This window comes from Phascolarctos cinereus, unplaced genomic scaffold (assembly GCF_003287225.1).
Source record: "Phascolarctos cinereus isolate Bilbo 61053 unplaced genomic scaffold, phaCin_HiC Scaffold_4;HRSCAF=312, whole genome shotgun sequence".
Lineage (NCBI taxonomy): Eukaryota > Metazoa > Chordata > Mammalia > Diprotodontia > Phascolarctidae > Phascolarctos > Phascolarctos cinereus.
The window spans coordinates 185,898,551-185,918,770 of record NW_027555847.1 but is presented as its reverse complement, the minus strand read 5'-3'; the positions used below and the strand labels follow the sequence as shown (position 1 = coordinate 185,918,770).

Sequence of the window (20,220 nt, the reverse complement as noted above, 5' to 3'; positions counted from 1 at the left end):
TGGAAATCATCTTGTCCAGCCTCATTTTACAGATGAGGAAAATAAGGCCTAGACAAGTAAAGTGATTTGCACAAGGCCACACAGATAGCAAGTAGCAGAGCCAAGATTGAGCCCGAGTTCTCTGATTTTTAAATCCTCTGTTCTTTTTGCATATTCCGAATGAGTCCTGGTTTTGAACCTTTTAAAAGAAACCTGCAAATCTGAGGCATAACACTAAAAAGAAGAGCTCATGAAAAATCTGTTCATTTGTCAGTGAAAGGAAAAGGGAATTTAAAAGCAAGGTATGGTCATTTGCATAGCAGTCCAGTTCTGGAGCTCTTGGCTTGGGAACAACAGAAGGCCTTTAAGCTTAAATGGGATGTAAGATGGTTGGATGATTGGGTGATATTTAAATCTCGACATGTCAAACTGCCACCTGACATTTTGAATTATCTGCACGGTTATCTTTTGCAACAGAGGGAAAAAAAGAGGAAGCTCTTTGATATACATGCCAAATATACTTAATTCCACACTTTTTTTACAGATAATTGCAGTGATCTCAACTCAGAACTGCAAAGAGTACTGACTGGTCTGGAGAATGTCGTCTGTGGGAGAAAGAAGAGTAGTTGTGGGCTCTCAGTGGCTGAAGTGGACAGACATATTGAACAGCTCACCACTGCAAGTGAACACTGTGATTTGGCTATTAAGGTAACCAGACAAAAATCACAGATCTGTGATGTCATTTGAAAGGTTATGATGAAAAGACATCCTTTCCTATACTATTCACACTTCCTTATTGGTGGCAGATGTTATAAAGAAAACCATACTCGGTACATTGTGCCACCAAGCAGATAACAGATAATCAATTCATTAAATTAAATTAAAGCAGTCATGACCATGAAATGGACAGCTGAGTTCATTTATTGTCCAGTCAGTGAGCAATTTACACAGCTATAATTAGGTTATTTAAATGTTTAGCCAGATTCTGTCAGTGTCTAAGCAATTCCTATGTTGTATTAATCACCGTGGGAGTCCTATTGTTTCTTTCAAGGCCGCTAGAATATCATTTAGGAAGTTTTTGATTCATGGTGCTACTAAGACTAAAATAAGTTTTAGTTTCACTGTTAGATTAGTTATATTCATAAAGAGGAAATACTGTGTTCCAAAGTCTGCAGATTTTGTCCCAGCCAACATTCTGCTCTGCACTATGGTAGGACCATAGATCTGAAACTGGAAGGTGCATCAGATCACAAGCTATCCAGTCACTTTACTTTACAGAAGAGGAAACTGAAGTGTAGGGAGGATGAGTGATTTGTACAAGATCAAATAGGTAGTAAACATGAGAAGAGAAATTTGAATCTGTGACCTTCCTTGGACTCCAGAGCCAGTGTTATTTCTACTGTGCCAAGATAGCACATCAGAATGTATAAGAGAGAAAAATCAGTTAGTCAACAACCATTTTTGAAGAACCTACCAAGTATCAGGTATTGGTAGAGAGATGGTGCTGAAAACGCAAAGATAGGCAAAAATAGTCCCTGCCCTCAAGGAGCTTACTACATTCTAAGTTTACGCGGGGAAAGCAACATACAAGATTAGATGATACAGAATAGATGTACAGTAACCTGAGAGAGGAAGGCATTAGCAGCTAGAGCAACTGGAAAGGTGTTCTATAGAAAATGGTATTTGTGCTGTCTTGAAGGAAGCCGGAACCTCATAGGCAGATGTGAAAGGGGTAGAGTATTCTAGGCTTAATGAATAGCCAGGACAAAGGTACAGAGTCAGGTAATGGAGTGTTGCATGTGAAGAGCTGCAGCTAGGCAGCATTGCTGGATCAGAGAAGGGAGTAAAGTAGAGGGAAATTGGAAAGTTAGTAAGGGCCTAGATTATAAAAAGCTTTAAATGACAGAGTACTTCATATTTGATTCTGGAGGTTGAAAGAGCACTACTGGAGCTCATTAAACAAGGAGGGGTAAAATGGTCAGACAGACCTGAAGAACTTCAAAAATGTCACCTTGGTGGTTGGTTGATTGAGTGAGGGATTATAGTGGGGAAAAACTTGAAGCAAGGACACAGGTTAGAAAACTACTGCAGTAGTCCATTTGAGCGGCCTGAACTAGGCTAAGCATGTGGAGAAAAGAGAACACTTGCAATAAATATCGTGTAGTTAGAAACAAGACTTGACATCAGTTTAGATATGTGCAGTAAATGAGTAGAGTTGAGAGCTATTCCAAGGTTGTGGGTCTGGGTGACTTGTAGGAAGATAGTACCTTCTATGGTAATAGGGAAGCTCAGAGAGGGGTGGGACAGGGAAGAGTGATGGAGGAAAGATAATGAGTTCTATTTTGGACATGTTGAGTTTGGAACTATGAGACAACATTTAGTTTGAGATAATCAAAAAGGCAGTTGGTGATAAGAATCAGAAACTGGTGATAAGGAGAGAGGCTGGGGCTGAGAATCATCACCAAACCCATAGGAGATCACCAAGTGAGATAGTATAAAGAGAAAAGAGAAGAGGGCCCAAGGCAGATCCTTAAGGGACACTGGGGACACCTATGTTTAGTGGGCATGGTGTGGATGATGAACTAGCAAAGGAAACTGAGGACTAGTTAGATAGGAGGAGAACAGGAGAGAAGAATATCATGAAAGCCTGGAGAAGAGATAGTATACAGGAGCAAATGGTAATTAATATTGTCAAAGGCTGCAGAGAGATGAAGAAGTTTGAGGACTGAAAAAAAAAAGGCCATTAGCTCTGGCAATTAAGAGATCATTGGTAACTGGAGAGGATAGTTTCAGTTGTGTGACGAGATCAGATGACGTTGCAGAGGGCGAGATCAATGAAAAGTCGTTAACTTCATAACAAAAACAACTTGGAATATATATCCTATTGACAGAGGATACAAATATACAAATACAAAAGAAAGCCCTTTAAACAAATTATTGCCTACTCATATATCTCTGACTTGCTATGTACACCCAAAGGAGTTTCCTTGCCTAAAATCATATAGCTAATAAATATCTGAGGAAGACCTTGAACGTGCTTCCTGACTCCAAATCCTGTCATCTTATACCATGCAGCTTCTTAGCCTTCTAACATGAGAATCTGAATAGTTGTAAAAGATGTTTAAGGGGACTGCTTATATCAAGGCACAGTCTGTTTCAGTGTTTGCAAGAAAATGACCTTAAATTAAAGAATTATTTTTTTATCAGAAATCTTCAGCATACCAAAGAAAACCCTAGCGTGTGTTATACAGTGACTTATCTTTATTACTTACCTTAAGTGTGTATTTGGTTAATACAGTTATGGGGAGGATCCCTGGTATTTTCCTTTCTAGCATCTCACAGCTGTGGCTTCAAAACTTAAAGTCGTGGCAGAAGAGCAGCAACAATGTAGATTAGGTGGGAAGCCAGGAGGGGGCTGGTACAGCTACCAGACACCCCTAAAACCACTGGATTGAAGCATCTCTTCTGAAGCACAAATCAGGGAGAGTGACATGGACAATAAAATCTTTCCTTGGACGAACAGGCATCTTTGAGAAGAGCATTAAGTCTGAAAATGTGAGCTCTTAGTACTGGAAGTAGTGCTAATAATTGCTTCCATATGCTGAAAGAAGACACAGAAGTATGTTTCTTTCTTTTTTTTTCTTCTCAATGCGATGGTACCCAAAGATAGTTATATGGGCATGATTTTGTCCTAACCTTGGTGCTTGAAACCTACCTGGAAGAATACATATTCTCTGGAGCCACTTGGAAATTCTGATGTCCTGGCTATCCTGTTTGATAAATATATTTAATATAATTAACCAGCCAGTTAGTAGCTTAAGATTATCATTTTGTGATGTATTTTCTGTGTCCTTCATCTAAACACACTTAAGCCCCCCCACTTTTTTTTAATAATTGACCAATACTTCATTCCACAAAGAATATTAGAAGTAACATAGTATTTCAAAAAACAAGAAAAATAGGTAACTTTTTGATCCTCTTTTCCTACATGTTATTTTTCTTTTAGACACATGTATAATATTGCACTCCCGTTTCCAAGCACTAGTAAGGAAGGCTTTATAATGACACAAATCCCTCAAAGACTGTGTCTATCTCCTATATCACAGAAGGCCATTTTGGTGTTTTTCCTGTTTTAGAACTGAAGTTCATGCAGTCTGAATTCCTGTGATGTACGAAGAGCTCTATTTATGGTGAAATAACGTATCTTGTCACTGAATTGGTTTTAAAGGACCTTTAAATGAGGAAGTCTCCAATCAGATTTTGTATGTAGTATTCACCATAATGTGCTTTCACAGAATTATAAAGATTACTAATTATATGAAGAAGTAGCTTGTTGACTAATTATATAGTCCTAAGAGTTTTATGTATTATTGATATTCTTAATTTAGAGTTGTAAAGGTAATAGGCATGTATTAAGTGCCGACTATGTTCCAGGAAAGGTGCTGGGGATCCAGAGACAAAAATGAAACACCTTTTGTTCTCATGGAGCTTAGGGTTTGTTTTTGTTTTTGTTTTTGTTTTTTGAGAAACATGTACATTAAATTATATCTTAAAATACAAAATAAGCAAAAGATGTAAATTTTTGTAGAAGAGGGCACTAATAGCTGGGGGGATTAGGAAAGTCTTCATTTTAAAGGTGGCATCTAAGTAGAATTTTGAAGGAAACAGAGCATTCTAAGATGAGGGTGAGGCATGGGGGTATCCAGTACAAAGGTGCAGATATAAGAGATAGAGGGCTATATGTGAGGAACAGCAAGAGGGCCAGTTTGACTGAACCATAGAATGTGAGACAGTAATATAAATAAAAGTTTGAATCGTATTTTGGAGCAGGTGGTAAAGTTCTTAAAAGACAAACAGAGGAACTTTAAATTTGATCCTAGAGTCAATAGGAATTGACAGGAGTTTGTTGATTAAGGGAGTAACGGACAGATTGGCACTTTAGGAAATTAACTTTGCGACTATGTGTAGGTTGTAAGGGGAGAAACTTGATGCAGGGGATCAGTTAGCCTATTGCAACAGTATTGACAAGAGGTGATGAGAGCCTCCACTAGGGTGATAGCCACATGAGTTGAGATTAAAGGAAAGATTCTAGAATTGTGGGTGTAGAAACAGCAACATTTGGCAACTGTTTGGGTGTGCGGTATGAGGGCAAGTGTAACCTTGGATAACACTGAGGTTGTGAACCTGAGTGACTGAAGAGATGGTATAATACCTTTGACAAAAATAAGGAAGCTCAGAGAAGGGGGCCTATGGCAGAATATGAGTTCAGATTTTAACATGTCGAAACTGAGATGCCCATGAGACATCCAGTTTTAAATACCCAATGGGCTATTGGAGATGTGTGAGTAGTTTTTTATATGCTTGGTGAATATTGTATAGAAATAATTAAAATTGCAGAAGGTGATGAGATCACCAAGTCAGAGAGTCTAGATCAAATAAGATAGTACTTCTAATGCACTTAACAAAGTGCCTGGCATGTAGTAGGCACTCAATAAATGCTTATTCCCTTCCCTAGAGAGAGAAGATGACCCAGAACATTGTTAGGAGATGTTATTTGGGTGATGAGCCAGCAAAGGAGACTCAGAAGAAGGCAGGTTGGAGATGAACCAGGAGGAAAAGCAGCATAATAAAAACCCAGAGAGGAGAGGGTATCCAGGAGGGAAGAAAAGTCAGTAGGGTCATATGCAGCAAAGACTTCAAGGAGAATGAGTGTGAACTTTGAAAATGCAGTCATATTTGGCAATTAAGAAATCATTGGTAACTTTAGAGAGAGTAGTTTCAGTTGAGTAATAAGACTGGAAATCAGATTACAAAAGGGTGAGGAGTGAGAGAAATATTTTATTGTTGATGGCTTTTTTCTGAGAGCTGGGTTGCAAAAGAGAAGAAAGTCATAGGATGATAGCTTGAGTTGATGATAGGGTATAATATGTTGGGTTGATTTTTTTTTTCATTTTTCCCCTCTAGCAGGGAGAAGATGTGTGTATATTTCAAGAAAAGAGCAGTAGATAGGGAAAAATCGAAACTTAGAAAGTAAGTAAGGATGATAATAAGGCCAATCTACTCCAGCAACTGGGAGGCAGTAAAGAAGAGTTAGCCTTGTCAAGGAAAAGAGTCACCCCTTCATCAGATACTAGAGTAAAGTTTAATGATCAAACTTTAATGATAAAGTTTAATGTCAAGTTTTCTGAAGACATGGAGGGAAAAAAAAGGAGTTTGTGGGCAGTGGTCTCTATTCCTACAAGTAAAGTATAAGATATGTTGAACTGAGAAGATTGGGGAGGGAATAGTGTGAGAAGCTTGAGGAGAAAAAATTTAGAACAGTCTCTGTGAAAAGTAGGACAATTATGGAATAGTTAAAGAATTGTCTTGCTGTGGTGGGGACCCAATTAAGATTACATAACACAAATCTTTAAGTACTTGTGTTGAATATTACAATACTTTTATAGATATAAACCTAGGAAAAAGAATATTTTTCTTGCTCTTGAGATTTTTGAATAACATAGTTTATGACTATACTGCCTCTATCTATAAAATAAGGAAATTATTGAAAATTTTAAGATTTGTAAGAGTATAGTCTTAAATACCATTTTAAAGGAAATCATTGTGCCAATCTCAGGTGGGCTCTTATTTATATATGACACTTTTTTTTTCCCGTCTCTCCTTTACCTCCAAAGTTAATCTTTCCTTCTTTCTGCATTGGGTTTTTGTAGACAGTTGAAGAGATTGAAGGAGTATTGGGTAGGGATCTCTATCCCAATTTGGCTGAAGAGAGATCTCGATGTGAAAAAGAACTGGCTGGCCTAAGAGAAGAGAATGAAAGCCTGACTGCCATGCTGTGTAGCAAAGAGGAAGAACTCAACAGGACCAAAGCCACCATGAATGCAATCCGGGAGGAGAGAGACAGGCTACGAAGAAGGGTAAGAAGCCTGGTCCCATACACAGCTTTTTAATTTTCTTTTGAAAGTGTGTTTCTAAGAAAAATTAGCACAGAGAGACTCCATCTTGAACTTCTTACAGCATTAGAAATTTTAGCTTCCCCAAACCATAATTTATAAAGAAATCTTTTGAAAATATGCAGTCTTAAAGTATAAAGAAGTTGAGTTAAGCTTTTTTGTAAAGCATTATAACCTAATGGAGTCCAGGTACATTTTCACTTTATATCAGGGAATGTATCAACAATGGTGAAACTGATCATTTCAAGAGTAGAAAAGTATATCAAATCTTTTTGTCAGAAAGGGTGATCTTCAAAGTTATCATTTCTCCTTAAAAGGCACATCCTTTGTCTTGGTTGAGTTAGATCTGTTTTGAAAGAAAAGAGAGAACAAAGCAAAAGTACGACTTTTCTCGGTAAATACTTTAATTCCCTCTGAACTGAATTTTGAATCTCCTGACTATCCCCATTCTTGTTCTCCTTTTCTGAGTGTCTTGCAGTGGTATACCAATTAAAAATCTTTGTTTTCTAAAACATGCAAAATAGGAATTCAATTGAGAGAAAGATGAATCACTATAAACAAACAAACATTTAATCTCTTCAACTTCTAAAGGGCAACTTTGAAAAGTATGATTTCTCTGTTAATATCAACACTTGTGATCACATTTCTTTCCAAACTGTATGCATGTTAATTTTCTTAAGAATTTTCATCATATTTGAGTAAAGAATACAAGAAATTTTTAACTGATATTTTTCTTTAGCAGCAAAGTCATGTTTCTTGAGGACTGAGCATATCAGTATTACTTAATTATTCAACTGGGTGATCTCTAACATTCTAAGGTATTTTTTTAAAAGTATTTCAGTATTTCACTTCTTCCAATCACAAATATAAACAATTTTTAACATTCCTCTTTAAAATTTTTGAGTTTCAAATTCCCTCAAATTAGTCATTTTCCTTTTCTTTCATACTAGCCAATCTGATAAGTGTGGATTTCTCTAATCAATAATGAGTTAGAGCATTTTTTTATGTGACTAGAGATAGCTTTGATTTCTTCTTCTGAAAATTCTCTGTTCATATCCTTTGACCATTTATTAATTGGGAAATGACTCGTATTCTTATAAATTTGACTCAGTCCTCTATATATTTGAGAAATGAGGCCTTTATCAGAAAAACTTGCTGCAAGTTTTTTCTTCGGTTTTCTGATTTCCTTTAAATCTTTGCTGCATTGGTTTTGTTTTTGCAAAACCTTTTTAATTTAATGTAATAAAAATTATCCATTTTATGTTCTGTAATTCTGTGGCTTGTTTGATTATAATTTCTTCCCTTATCCATAGATCTGACAGGTAAACTGTTCCCTGCTCCCCTAATTTGCTTGTGGTATCACCCTTTATGTCTCTATCATGTACCCATTTTGACCTTATCTTGGTATATAGTGTGTGATGTTGTTTATATCTAAGTTCCTGCCAAATTGCTTTCTGGTTTTCCCAACAGTTTTTGTCAAATATTGAATTCTTGTCTTACAAATGGGGATTGGGAGTTTACAAAACATTTGATTACTGTGGTCATTACCTACTGTGTATTGTGTACCCAATCTGTTTCACTGATCCACCACTTTATCTCTTGGCTAGTACCAGATTGTTTTGTTGATTACTGCTGTGTAATACAGCTTGAGAGTTTTCCTTCATATTTTTTAATTAATTCTCTTCATATTCTTGAACTTCTGTTCTTCCAGATGAATTTTGTCATTATTTTTTTTTACTCTATAAAATATTTTTTGGTTGTGTGATTGGTATGACACTGAATAAATAAATTAATTTAGTAGAATTGTCATTTTTATTATATGGGCTCAGCCTACCTATGAGCAATTGGTTGTTGTCCTTTGTTCTCAGAGAGGTCCAAAATGACATCACTATGTCAGGATCAAGATATGGTGTGTCAGACTGTGGATAATCAGATTGATACAGCCTCATAAGGCTCTACCACAGATCAGGCATGAATAGTCCATATGAACATTTGGAATGGAGATGTTTCTAAATTTGTGCAGCTCATATTTCTTTTAAGCTACTGCAATTCTGCTTTGTTCATAGAGCACAACACCTTCTTTGATACAGGCACATTGTGCTGGGTGCTTCTGTGCCAGGGTCGGTTGTTTTTTTCAATGAGATATTTCAAATTTTCTTCTATTTTTTTCATTCTTTTGATTTTATTTTATTGTTTCTCATGGAGTCATTAGCTTCTACTTTCCCAGTTCTAATTTGTAAGGAATTATTTTCTTCAGTGAACTTTTATACCTCCTTTTCCACTTAGCCAATTCTACTTTGTAAGGAGTTTTTTTTCAGTGAATTTTTATACATCTTTTTCTGTTTTTTGTTTTTTCTTTGCTTCATTTACCAAAGCTGTTGACATGTTTTCATGATTCTTTTGTATCACTCTCATTTCTTTTCCTGATTTTTTCCTCTACCTCTCTTATGAGCCCTTTCAGCAAATGTTTTTGGACCTGACAGCAATTCACTTTTTTCTTTGAGGCTTTGCATATAGCTGATTTGACACTTTTTGGCATCTTCTGAGTTTGTTTTGAGTTTGTCGCCATAGTAACTTTCTATGGTCAGGTTCTTTTTTTGTTGCTTGCTCATTTTTCCCACCTATTTGACTTTCAACTTTATGTTAAAGTTGGGTTCTACTCTCAGGGTGGAGGGGGCACTGTCCCAAGTTTCAGGTTTTTTGCTGTGCTGTTTTCAGAGCTAGTTCTAGGAGCCTCTAAATTTTCAGTTCTTATAAGGTGATGTGATCGAAGGAGAGGTACAGTCACTACTCTCCTGACCTATGCTACGGTTTGTAGGCAAAATTAAGCACTCTTTTCCACCCTAGAACTGTGACCAGAGTCCTCACTCTCCTGTGGCTAGTGTGCTAGTGCTCTGCAAGCTGGGCCTGCATCCCAGATCCCAGTATGGGAAATGCAACAGAGTCCACCCAGCACTAGCAAAAGGTCCTCTGTAGTCTCCTTCTGACTAGCTGTTTGACCCTCTCACTGTCTGGCTGAGAGCTGTAGAAGCTGCTGCTGCAGATTTAGTTATACCTGAGGTCTGCTGGTTTGCTGGGCACTGTTGGCTTGAGGGGCTTTCTAAGGTATGGCCTGTGCTGGACTCAACTCTCTCCCTAGCAAGACAGGCCTTTTCTGTTGACCTTTTCAGGATTGATTGGAAATTTGTTTTGCCCCCTCTGGTTTTGCCACTCCAGAATTCGTTTTGAGGCATTATTTTAAAGGTGTTTGAGGGGGAATTTAGAAGAGCTCAGATGAGTCCCTCCCTTTACTATGTCATCTTGACTGTGCCCCTCTATAACTCTAATATTATTTTAAAATCAAAATCTTTGATTTTATATCAGAAGCCATTTTCTACAGGCCAGGGTAAATTATCTCAGCAAAAGTTTTTATCTGTGCAGAGTAATGAATTTGCTTACCACTAAAGCTCATACCACATGTAATTTCCTGGGTGTTTCACTACTAGGTCATTATGACTAATGTCCTATTTAATTACACTTGCCTTTCTGTATGTGCGTTTTATTATATGCTTCTTTATGAATTCTCCTAGACAGGAGAGGCCTGTCTTAAAGTAATTAGACACTGTGGAAGCAATAAATTCCTTTCCCTGACCCGAGATATTGGAAGTAGTGAGGCACTGGAAGATGACTGGCAAAGAAGAAAATTTAGCTAGGTCAGTAACCTTTCTCTAACCCCCCACACCTCTGATGTCAACCTCATTCTGGGTCAAATGCCAACTTGTACATGCCTGAACATTACTTGGACATGACCATTTTCAGAAATAAGCTGCCAGACACATTACACTGATTCTTGTGGGATATGCGAGTGGATCACTCATGCCTGACAAAATTTAAGTTCGTGTTATGTTCTTAGAATTTAGAGCTAGGAGATACCTCTCAAAGGCCATTTATCCCCATCCCATCTTTTTATAGAAGAGGAAACTGAAGCTCCAAGAGGTGTACCACTTGCCTGTTAACATGGTTGATATATATTTTTTAAACCTAAGTCAGTGCTCTCCTAATGTTACCCTCACATCTCCAAAAGAATGTTTTCAGGACATGGTATATCTGAAATCCCAGTCTCATAAGCTTAGACAAATATCAGTGTTACTGGCTGTGTGATTTATTATTAGATTAACAAACTATATATGAGCATATTTAAATATTTCAGTAGTTTTATCAAGTGTGAGAAATATCACAGGTAAAATTAGTCTAACCATCAGATACAACTGCCACCTTCTCTTTAATACTAGAAGCACAGCCTAACAACAGTTCTTTTCTCATCCACAAAATAAGTTAAATGCAATTCTGTGAGAGTCAGCTCTTGTCCAGAATGACAGTTAAGCTGTAACTCCTGAACTTAATTTGCTTGTAAAGATACAATTATACTGTCCGTAGTCTTTGTGGAAGAGACTGTTTAAACGAAGTTTACATTTATTTCAAACTGTTCTTCAGGAAGCTTTTATTAAGTACCAACTATGTTCCAGGCACTATGCTAAACTCTTTGCAAATATCTCATATTAGCCTCATAACAAGGAATGTTTGTTATTATCCACTATATTTCACATGTGTATGTGTGTATATATACATACATGTACATGTGTTCTATATATGTGTGTATAATATGCATTATATATGTGTATATAAATGTTATATATATGCAATAGGTATTCTATTATATATATATGTAAATATACACATATGTATGTGTCTAAATCTATATATACACACATACACGTGTGTATATGTTCACATATATATCTATGTATGTGTGTATATGTATATATAGATATAGGTATATGTATATATAGAGATATAAAATATGAAATATACTATTAAATGCTATTACACTATATGCCTGTCATCCCCATTTTACAGTTGAGGAAACTGATGCAGATAGAGGTTAAGTGATTTGCCCAGGGTCATACAGTTAATAAATGTCTGAGGCAAGGTTTGAACTCAAGCTTTTGAATTCAGTATTCCTGAATCCAGGGTCAGTGCTATATACTGTATCAACTAGAATAGTTTACTAGTTTACTTTGAATACCATATTCATTTCTTTCCCTGACTATATGTGGTCTATTTGCCCAAAGAGGAATCTGTCAGTTGTGGTTGCTATTGCCAACTATTCCTCATCAATGAACAAGCAATCTGTAACACTTATTAAGCACGAGGGAAACAAAAAAGAAAAAACACACACCACCCTTCAATAGGCTTACATTCTAAAGAGAATCACCACATGAAGATACACAGAGTAGATGGAAGGTAACCTTAGAGGGGAAGGCAAAAACAGTGGGGAAAGGAGTGGGTTGGGGAAGGATGGAGAGAGGAAGAGGAGAAGAAAGATGACCTTTAAGCTGAGTCTTGAAGGAAGGGATTCTAGGAAGAGAAAGAATAATCGAGGGATGGAAAGGCCTGGAGATGAGAGATGAAGCATTTTGTTTGAGGAACTTTGCAAAGGAGAACTGATTTTGCAATTTCTTTTATATACTTGTGGCCTTAATTATCTAACATATATTTGGTGTGTTTTTTCAGGTGGGTTACAGCTTTCTAACAAATTTGAACTTGAAGTCACTTTAACTTGTCAGGGACATGAGGCGCTTTGATATCTGTATTTTTGTTCTACCCAAATTATATAGAGAATATAAGCTTAAATTTAGTAGATCAGTAGGTCTGGTATTTTATTCTTGTATGCCTATAATCAAACAAAGTACCCTCTGCAGGTTTTCCAAGACTTATTAGAAATTCAATTAAATCATTTATCCAATTCATTCAGTTAAGCAATTATACTGATTTACAAAGCAGTTGCTAAGAAAAATGCGCAACATTTTCATTATTTCAGAGGAGTCATTAGTAAATGGGATGGTTGATTATTTCTATAGGCTCTCTTAATTATAGCCGTTATATTCTCCACTTACCAAAGTAGATCTGACCATCAAAGATTCAACTTACCTTCACCATACATTTATCAGATATACTCTTTAATCTGGCTTGTAGCAAAATGTCCATGCTATTTCCCAAGATTGCTTAGTGAAGCAAACTTTATGTCTCTTGATTCACATGAGTCTGTGTCTCACTGGCCATTTTCTTAGGCCACACAGACTCCTCTGTGTGTTTTAATATGAAGACTTCAAAAAGTTTCACAGCTCTCAGTCTCTCTGTCTATTCACAAAGCACGTGAGCAACGGCCATCTATGTTCTCCAACACCCCTTCCCTACCTATGTACTTCTTCGGGTGTCTGGGAAGGAAACTGTCTGAGAGGATGGTTCAAGAGTTGTTGAGTTTCACCATTTATCTGAGTCTTGGTCTCTGTTCTATGACTGCCCAGTTACTAACAAAGGGAATATGTATGCCTGGTAAGAATGAGTGTCTGTGTAACAAACAGAGACCACTGAACAGCAATGATATGGTGGTGGTTTTGTCCTAAATGTTTGAACTAAGAGAAGAACCATCATCTCAAAGCCAATATATCTGGTGAATCACTGTTGTTTTCATTTTAGATAAGGCCTAACAGATCAGAGATAGGAAAGGCCTTGGAGATCAAAGGCATCTTATTTTAAATATGAAAAGCTGAGGCTTGCCTGAGGGGTAATGACTCACTTAAGGTTACATTTTAGAATTTGCAAGTCTTTTCAAAGTCCATGAAAAAAATAATAATGTTAATTTGTTACCCTTATGGTTTTACTTAGCAATTTTCTAGTTAACTACACATTGATGCTTCTTCGTCTCCTTCAAGCCAATTGTTAGATGTTAGATTCCCAAGTTTTTATTATATAAACAGGTTTTGGTGCTGCATGCATCCTGGTCATAGAAGTACCTGAATCCACCTAATAAGTGGAATAAATGGAGTTGGCAAGTTCTATCTAAGTTTCATTGGATCATAAAGTTAAAGCTAGGAGGAAACTTAGGGATTATCTAGTTCAACCTTCTCACTTTACAGATGAGCTTTTTAAAATAGTTTAGTGAGGAGGATCAAATCAGGATTTTCTTATGATTATTTTTGGAACACTTCAACCTTCTACATTTTCTAACTCTGTCATCTGATTCCTTCTTATTAAAAAACGTATTGTGATTACTTCTAGGATAATGATTTTTTGTTGTTGTTAAGGGAAGGTGGACGTAACGGGAAAACAGAGGAAGAGAAAGCCTTCTTAATATCTATATGCTTAGAGTGATTTCCTCAATATAACTTCAGAAAGTAAAACATAGTACTATCCAATCTATGGGCCATTTTCTTTTTCTTGATTCTTACCAGTGTAAAAGAGCTAGGGTGTGTCTATCCAGATTTTTTTTTAATTGATTCTTCAGAGACCACAGATGGCTTCAGCTGCTGTTTGGCTTTGTCAGACTTGAGAGGGGTCATACGAGTTAAGTGCCTTATACAATGACCTTACCATTGTGTTAATTTGCAAAGAATCTCATGATATGCTTCGCAGATATTCCACTAACATTGCAGTTAATTGATTATAAATATGGAACTCAGTAGTATGTTTTTGATATTAATCTATGTTAGCTCTAGAGATATATCTTAATTATTCATGTGGTTAAAAAGAAGCAGGATATTGAGACTTGTATCAAAATTTACCCAGCTTTATAAGCAATGGACCCATCTGAAGTCTATTCCAATATTGGTTGTATGTGCTAATTGGCAACTGCACCAACCCCTTACTCTTCAGCCTGCTTTATGACTCGTTACCTCATTAATTCTCGCCCTGGGTTCTAAACAAATGCTGGATATATCCTAATTTTTGTCAAAAATAATAGAAGTGTACAGTCTCTAATTTATCAATTAACTCTGCCCCCACACCTTTTCTCATAAGCCTTTGTTCCTCTCTTTCTCTCTCTCTCTCTCTCTCTCTCTCTCTCTCTGTTTTTCTCTCTGTTTCCTTAGTCTACTAGGCTGAAATATATATACATTTACAATTTTTTAATAGTATAACAAGACAAACATATATTTAAATATTTCTGGAGTCTATTCCAGTGAAAAGAATCACAGCCAGAGTTAACTCTAACCATCACCAGTAATGGCTGAATTCTTCTTAACTCTCCAAACACACACCCATCATTCATCTCTCTCAGGTTGTAAGTCAAAGTCACTCATGAATTCTTTTTAGTATATCTTCACAGCATATCTTCTCCACTGTATGAGAGTTAAACTCATTTCTCTCAGAAAGTGTTTCTTTAAACTCTTTCTCATTGACAGTTAACTCACTCATTCTCTCAGAAGAGAAGTTCTCTTAGCTCATTCTGTCTACGGTCTCTCTCAAGCCACGACAGCAGAATCCAGTTAACACTTAAACTGCCCCAGTGCCCAAGATTCTACTCTCTCTTATACAGTCATAGTAGCTGTACATTATATAGGACACTATATTGAAATTAGGTTTGTGTAAATATACAAATGTCTGACTGAACGACTTCAGTGAATAGTGAATATCACCCGTTTGTCATGTGTTTCATCCTATCAGTTCACAGTTAATAAGTATTAATGTATAGCACAGTGGCTAGGCTATCTAGACTCATCAGGCTGAGGTCATAGTGGCTAGAAATCTTTGCCAATCCCTGCCCTTTACCTGCCCATATGGTTTGCTCTGGGGTTGTCCGTCTTCTCAATAGCAGTCTTAGGATCCCCATTGTTCCACTTCTATGCCCACTTCAGATTTCCATAGAATAATTAGATTTTTAGTTCTAGTCTTAGGAGTCCTTACCATAAGACAGAAGAGGGCTGTAGGGTACCCAAAGTACAAAGATGAATCAAGTATTGAATAAATAGTTTTATTCCCACATAGGAAGGGGAATGCTAAGCAGTAAAGAACCATAGAAAGTTCACAATCAGTTGAAAGACTTTTCAAGTTTTGCTAGAATATTTTCAGTATCTCATTAGCTGTTAGCCATTTAACATTTCCCACACACACACACACACACTCCCAGTGTAGCCTGATCAATGCCAACTGGGTTCTTTTTTTCAATTGGTTTCTCTCTGTGTGAGTAACTCTATCTCTTGAGTGGTCTGATTCTGCCATTGTCATTGTCGCTGTTGCACCAACTCCATTAGTGGACTTCCCACTGCTCATGTTCCCTTGAAGGTGGCAAGGTGCTAGCTTCCTTTAAATGTCTCACAAATTTCTTTTCCATAGGAACAAAGATACAAATAGAAGGTAGTCCCATCCCAGACTCTGCCTTGCTTAGTAAGCCATGCATTCATGGGACTGTAACTAGTATTCAGAAAGATGTACTGCCTCTTCCCTTTTGGTCTATCCACAATTACGACTCAGTAGCCAATTAAAATTGTCAACATCATGACCATTTGGAAGGTAGTCAGAGGGTATCTGTGTATACTCTGAAGTTGGGGGTGAGAGGACTCCATCACACATGCCCAGAGTAGTGCTATATAATGAGAGGCTGCTATCCATGATTGACAGATACTCTAAGCATAATAGTAGTGTCATGAATTGGCACCCTGCTCAGCTCATTGTGTCTCAAGAATGTGTTAGTTTTGAACTTAAATTGATCCTTGTTGCATGTTAAATTGGTGGTACTTTAGTATTTATAACTTTAAAAACTGTTAATAGGAGATATGTATTTATCAATTAAAATTATTAGAGAACCTTTGCAGTTTTGAGGCTTATCTTGATTTATTACTTTCAGATTTTCCTATATTTACATCATGCTCCATCTTTTGACCCTGAGGAAATTACTCTTGGTTTTCGGTTTCTTGGTTTAGATGATGATAAGGAGGAATAGATTGTCTCTAAGATAATTTCCAGCTCTATAGTTCTACAGTTCTTGCTTGTGTAAGAGTTCGTGCCTACCCCCACATGCTGCTTCTGTCCATCATAGAATTTTATAGCAGTAAAAAAAATTCCTCAGAAATAACATAATTAAATATCTCCTTTTTATATAAATGAGGAAAACAAGGCACAGAAAGTTTATATAACTTGCTCCAGGTTAAACAGAAAATCAGGGGGAAAGGACGTGAGCCTTTCTAATCTGGTATTATTCCCACTAAACATTGCTGTTTTAGGTTGCTTTCTGGTGGCTTTGCTTGTAAGTACCATGTAGAATCCTCCATTTAAGGTTTGGGCTTTTGTAAATAATGGAGAAAATATGTGGACATTATAGACTATGTTGTTTATAGTTTAAAAAAACCACATTTTCAAAAATGCATTTAAAAAGCTTGATCTATTCACTGTCTCTATAACGGGTTTTTCAGATGTAGGAATATGAATGTAAAGGTTAGAGCCATAATCCTGAGAATCTGGGAATTCTCTCCCAATTTAATAGCATTGAGGTCCCAGAACATACAAAATGGAAGGGCATTCAGACAGTGGCTCTCTCTTAAATGGACAATCTGTGAAGCACATAACATAAAATCCAAAGAAAGATCTGGTCTAAGTTGCTGTAAGAAAACTTGAGAAGATAAATTACTTTCATCTGTGGGATTCAGAGAAGTCTTCATGAAGGAGGTGGTGCCTAAGATAGGTATTAAAGGAAAAGGAAGATTTTAAGAGAGATGTGGAGACATGGTCTTCCTCTTCTAACTACCACTTGAACTGGCAGTGAAGAACCAGTCCCAGAAAGGGTAGACAAGGAGCTGTCCCCACCTAGAGGCAAATAGCAGCGCCTACCTCACTTGCTGCTAAGAAGAAAAAAAAATAATCACTTCTTTTGTGTGTGTACTCATTTGAGTCTCGGCCACTCAGGGGTTATCAGTCTTTCTGGCTCCTCAGCCAAACAAAAGACTTTGTTACCACATAGTAGCAGCCCTATAGTCCCTCCTGGCCGGAAGTAGACTCGTCAAGCCTCCACACAGGGTTGAATTGAAAGCAGGCATAAGATATATGTCCATGCTGTAAGGACTAGATCAGGAAGAAGATATTTGTAGCTGCTTCAAAAACTGTACTACTCCTGTCTCCTATTGGCCAGGCTGCGTTACACTCTCGCACTGTTTAAAAAAAAAAATTGCTGTCCTCAGCAATTGGCTAGAGTAGAATTTGAATTCATTATCCATATCTCCAATTCACAATTGTTTTCTGATCTACTAGGGAGGCTCAAGCATTGTTCTTTTTAAATGCCTTCTCTACTTCCTTGTACTAAACAGTCTTATAAAAGTGTATATGCCACAGATCTTATGATACCCCAGACTTACAAGTGGAAAGCACAATCGCTCCCTAAGACAGCATGAACAAATAAGGAACATTTTACAAAGCTTGGCAGAGTCTAATGCTTGTTCAGTACTCATACAGGGCCTGTCTTGGTGCTTGGTGCTTTATCCTTCCCTGAACCAAAGGCTTAGAATAAAAGGAAAGAAAATCAGTCTTCTTATCTTGAAAGGTAAGCTTGATTCTGAACTTTCCACCAGATATATGCCTTTCCCCACAGAGACTTGAGGTGAACTGGAAATCACTTCCCTTCCCCTTCATGTGAGAAGCCAAGCTTTCCTGGATGAAAATTCCTCCATGATTCCTTCAGCGCATAGAACCATGCAACTATGCACAACAGATTTTCTATGTGTCCCTTTCCACTTTGGAAAAAGCACAATTTCTCCAGGGTATTTGTACCATACACTTGGAGCTCTCAACCAAATTTCTTCTGGATCCCGGTACCAAAGGCCCAGATTTCCCCTATACATCCCTCCCACTTTAAAAGTTCAAGTTTGGCCTTCCAGACTCTCATTCAACAATAGGACAGTCAGGTTCAATTTCAGAAGAAAGGAAATAAGTCCAAATACATGTGGGGCTCCCAAAATGGATTAAATACTTGTGGTTGATTATTTCTAGCCATAGCTTATCTATAGGGCTCTCACAATAAGTCATGTGGTCTACATGTTAAAAAAAATAAAAGGGAAAAAAATGGACATTTACACACCATCACAGTATACTCTAAGTGAACTTCTAGGCACCACTATTTTAAGGATACAAAAGTGATAGGGCTCATAATAGTGGCAGTGGGTGACTAAACAGATGATCTGGAACAAACGGGTACAGGAAGATAAGAGATATTTGTATATAAACATTCAAGCAAGCAAAAATAATCACAAAGAAACTAGTCTGACTTGTTTCAGGAAAGGGATGACTTCATGAATGCAAGGTAGAGGAAAAATACTTCTTATATCCCAGACACCATGCCAAGCACTAGGGATACAAATACTAGAAAATAAAATGGTCTCTAGTCGATTGCATTCTAATAAGGGAAGACAAAACATAAAGGGGACTTGGGAAGGGTGATGAGTCTGAGGAATTAAAAGGGAGGAAAGTGAAAAAGAGTGAGCAGCAGTGTGCTTGAGTACCAGGCAGTTGATCACAGTAATTGAGTGAGCTTGAGGGTGGAGTTATCACTGAGGGGCCAGACGTTGGTAAAAAAGGTAAAACAAAAGGAGATTGAGGGGGAGAGATTAGCCTAGTTTATGTAGAATGCAAAACATATGAAAAGGGTAATGTAAAAAAAGATGTAAAAAAAGTAAAATAATAGACTTAGAGCTGGAGGATATGCGAAATTATCTAACCTAATCTCTTTATTTTACAGATGAGCAAAGTAAGGAGTAGTGACTTGCCCAAGAGTAGAGCCTAGCTCCTAGGGCTCAATCCAGCACTCTTTTGACGACAGTGTATGTAGATTGCCTCTCAGGTTTGTTGGAACAAAATGTAGAAGTAGGGAGAGCCTTAAATGCCAGGGCAAGAAGCTTGCATTTAGTCCTAGAGGCAGTAGAGCCGCTGAAGATTTTTGAGCAAAAAGAGTGATACCAGGCATATTTGTAAGGAAGATTAATTTAGGAGCTCTGTGAATTATGTGCTGGAGAGAGGAAAGATTAAGAATTAGAAGCCTATTTCTAGAATCTGGATGAGAGATGATGAGGATCTGAACTACAGTGGTGGCGATAGAAATAGAGAGGAAAGGGGAAATAGATAGAATGTTAGTGTAAAAATGCTAATATCTCAGTATCAAACGTAGGCACCAACCCAAAAGGATGTATCTATGGCTCCAGTCTACTCGCACCATTACACTGAAAAGAATTCCAGGCAAGGGCCAGCTCCTTACTGGTTCATTATAGAAGAGCATAGAATAAATCTCAGGAATCTACTTTCAGGTCTGTCAAGTGGAATTATGGTGGACTTGATGGAAACAGGTTCATCTATCATTCCATCCACACCCTTGAAGAAGAGGGTATGGAATTGGGAAAGGGCCTTGTTCATCAACTATGGTGTTATACTATGATTCTTCACATTTAGCACACATCTGTCTATCATGAGTCCTATTATCTTCTTTTTCTTG

General features: G+C 37.2%; 1 protein-coding gene across 1 annotated transcript in view; it reads left to right on the top strand.

The window, feature by feature from the left end:
* Positions 1-20,220, top strand: part of MCC (MCC regulator of Wnt signaling pathway) — a 113,841-nt gene that overhangs the window by 25,828 nt on the left and 67,793 nt on the right. The window contains exons 5-6 of the mRNA XM_020980072.1: positions 524-687; positions 6,690-6,896. Of these exons, the coding sequence (XP_020835731.1) occupies positions 524-687; positions 6,690-6,896 (371 nt within the window). The remainder of the gene's footprint in view (positions 1-523; positions 688-6,689; positions 6,897-20,220) is intronic.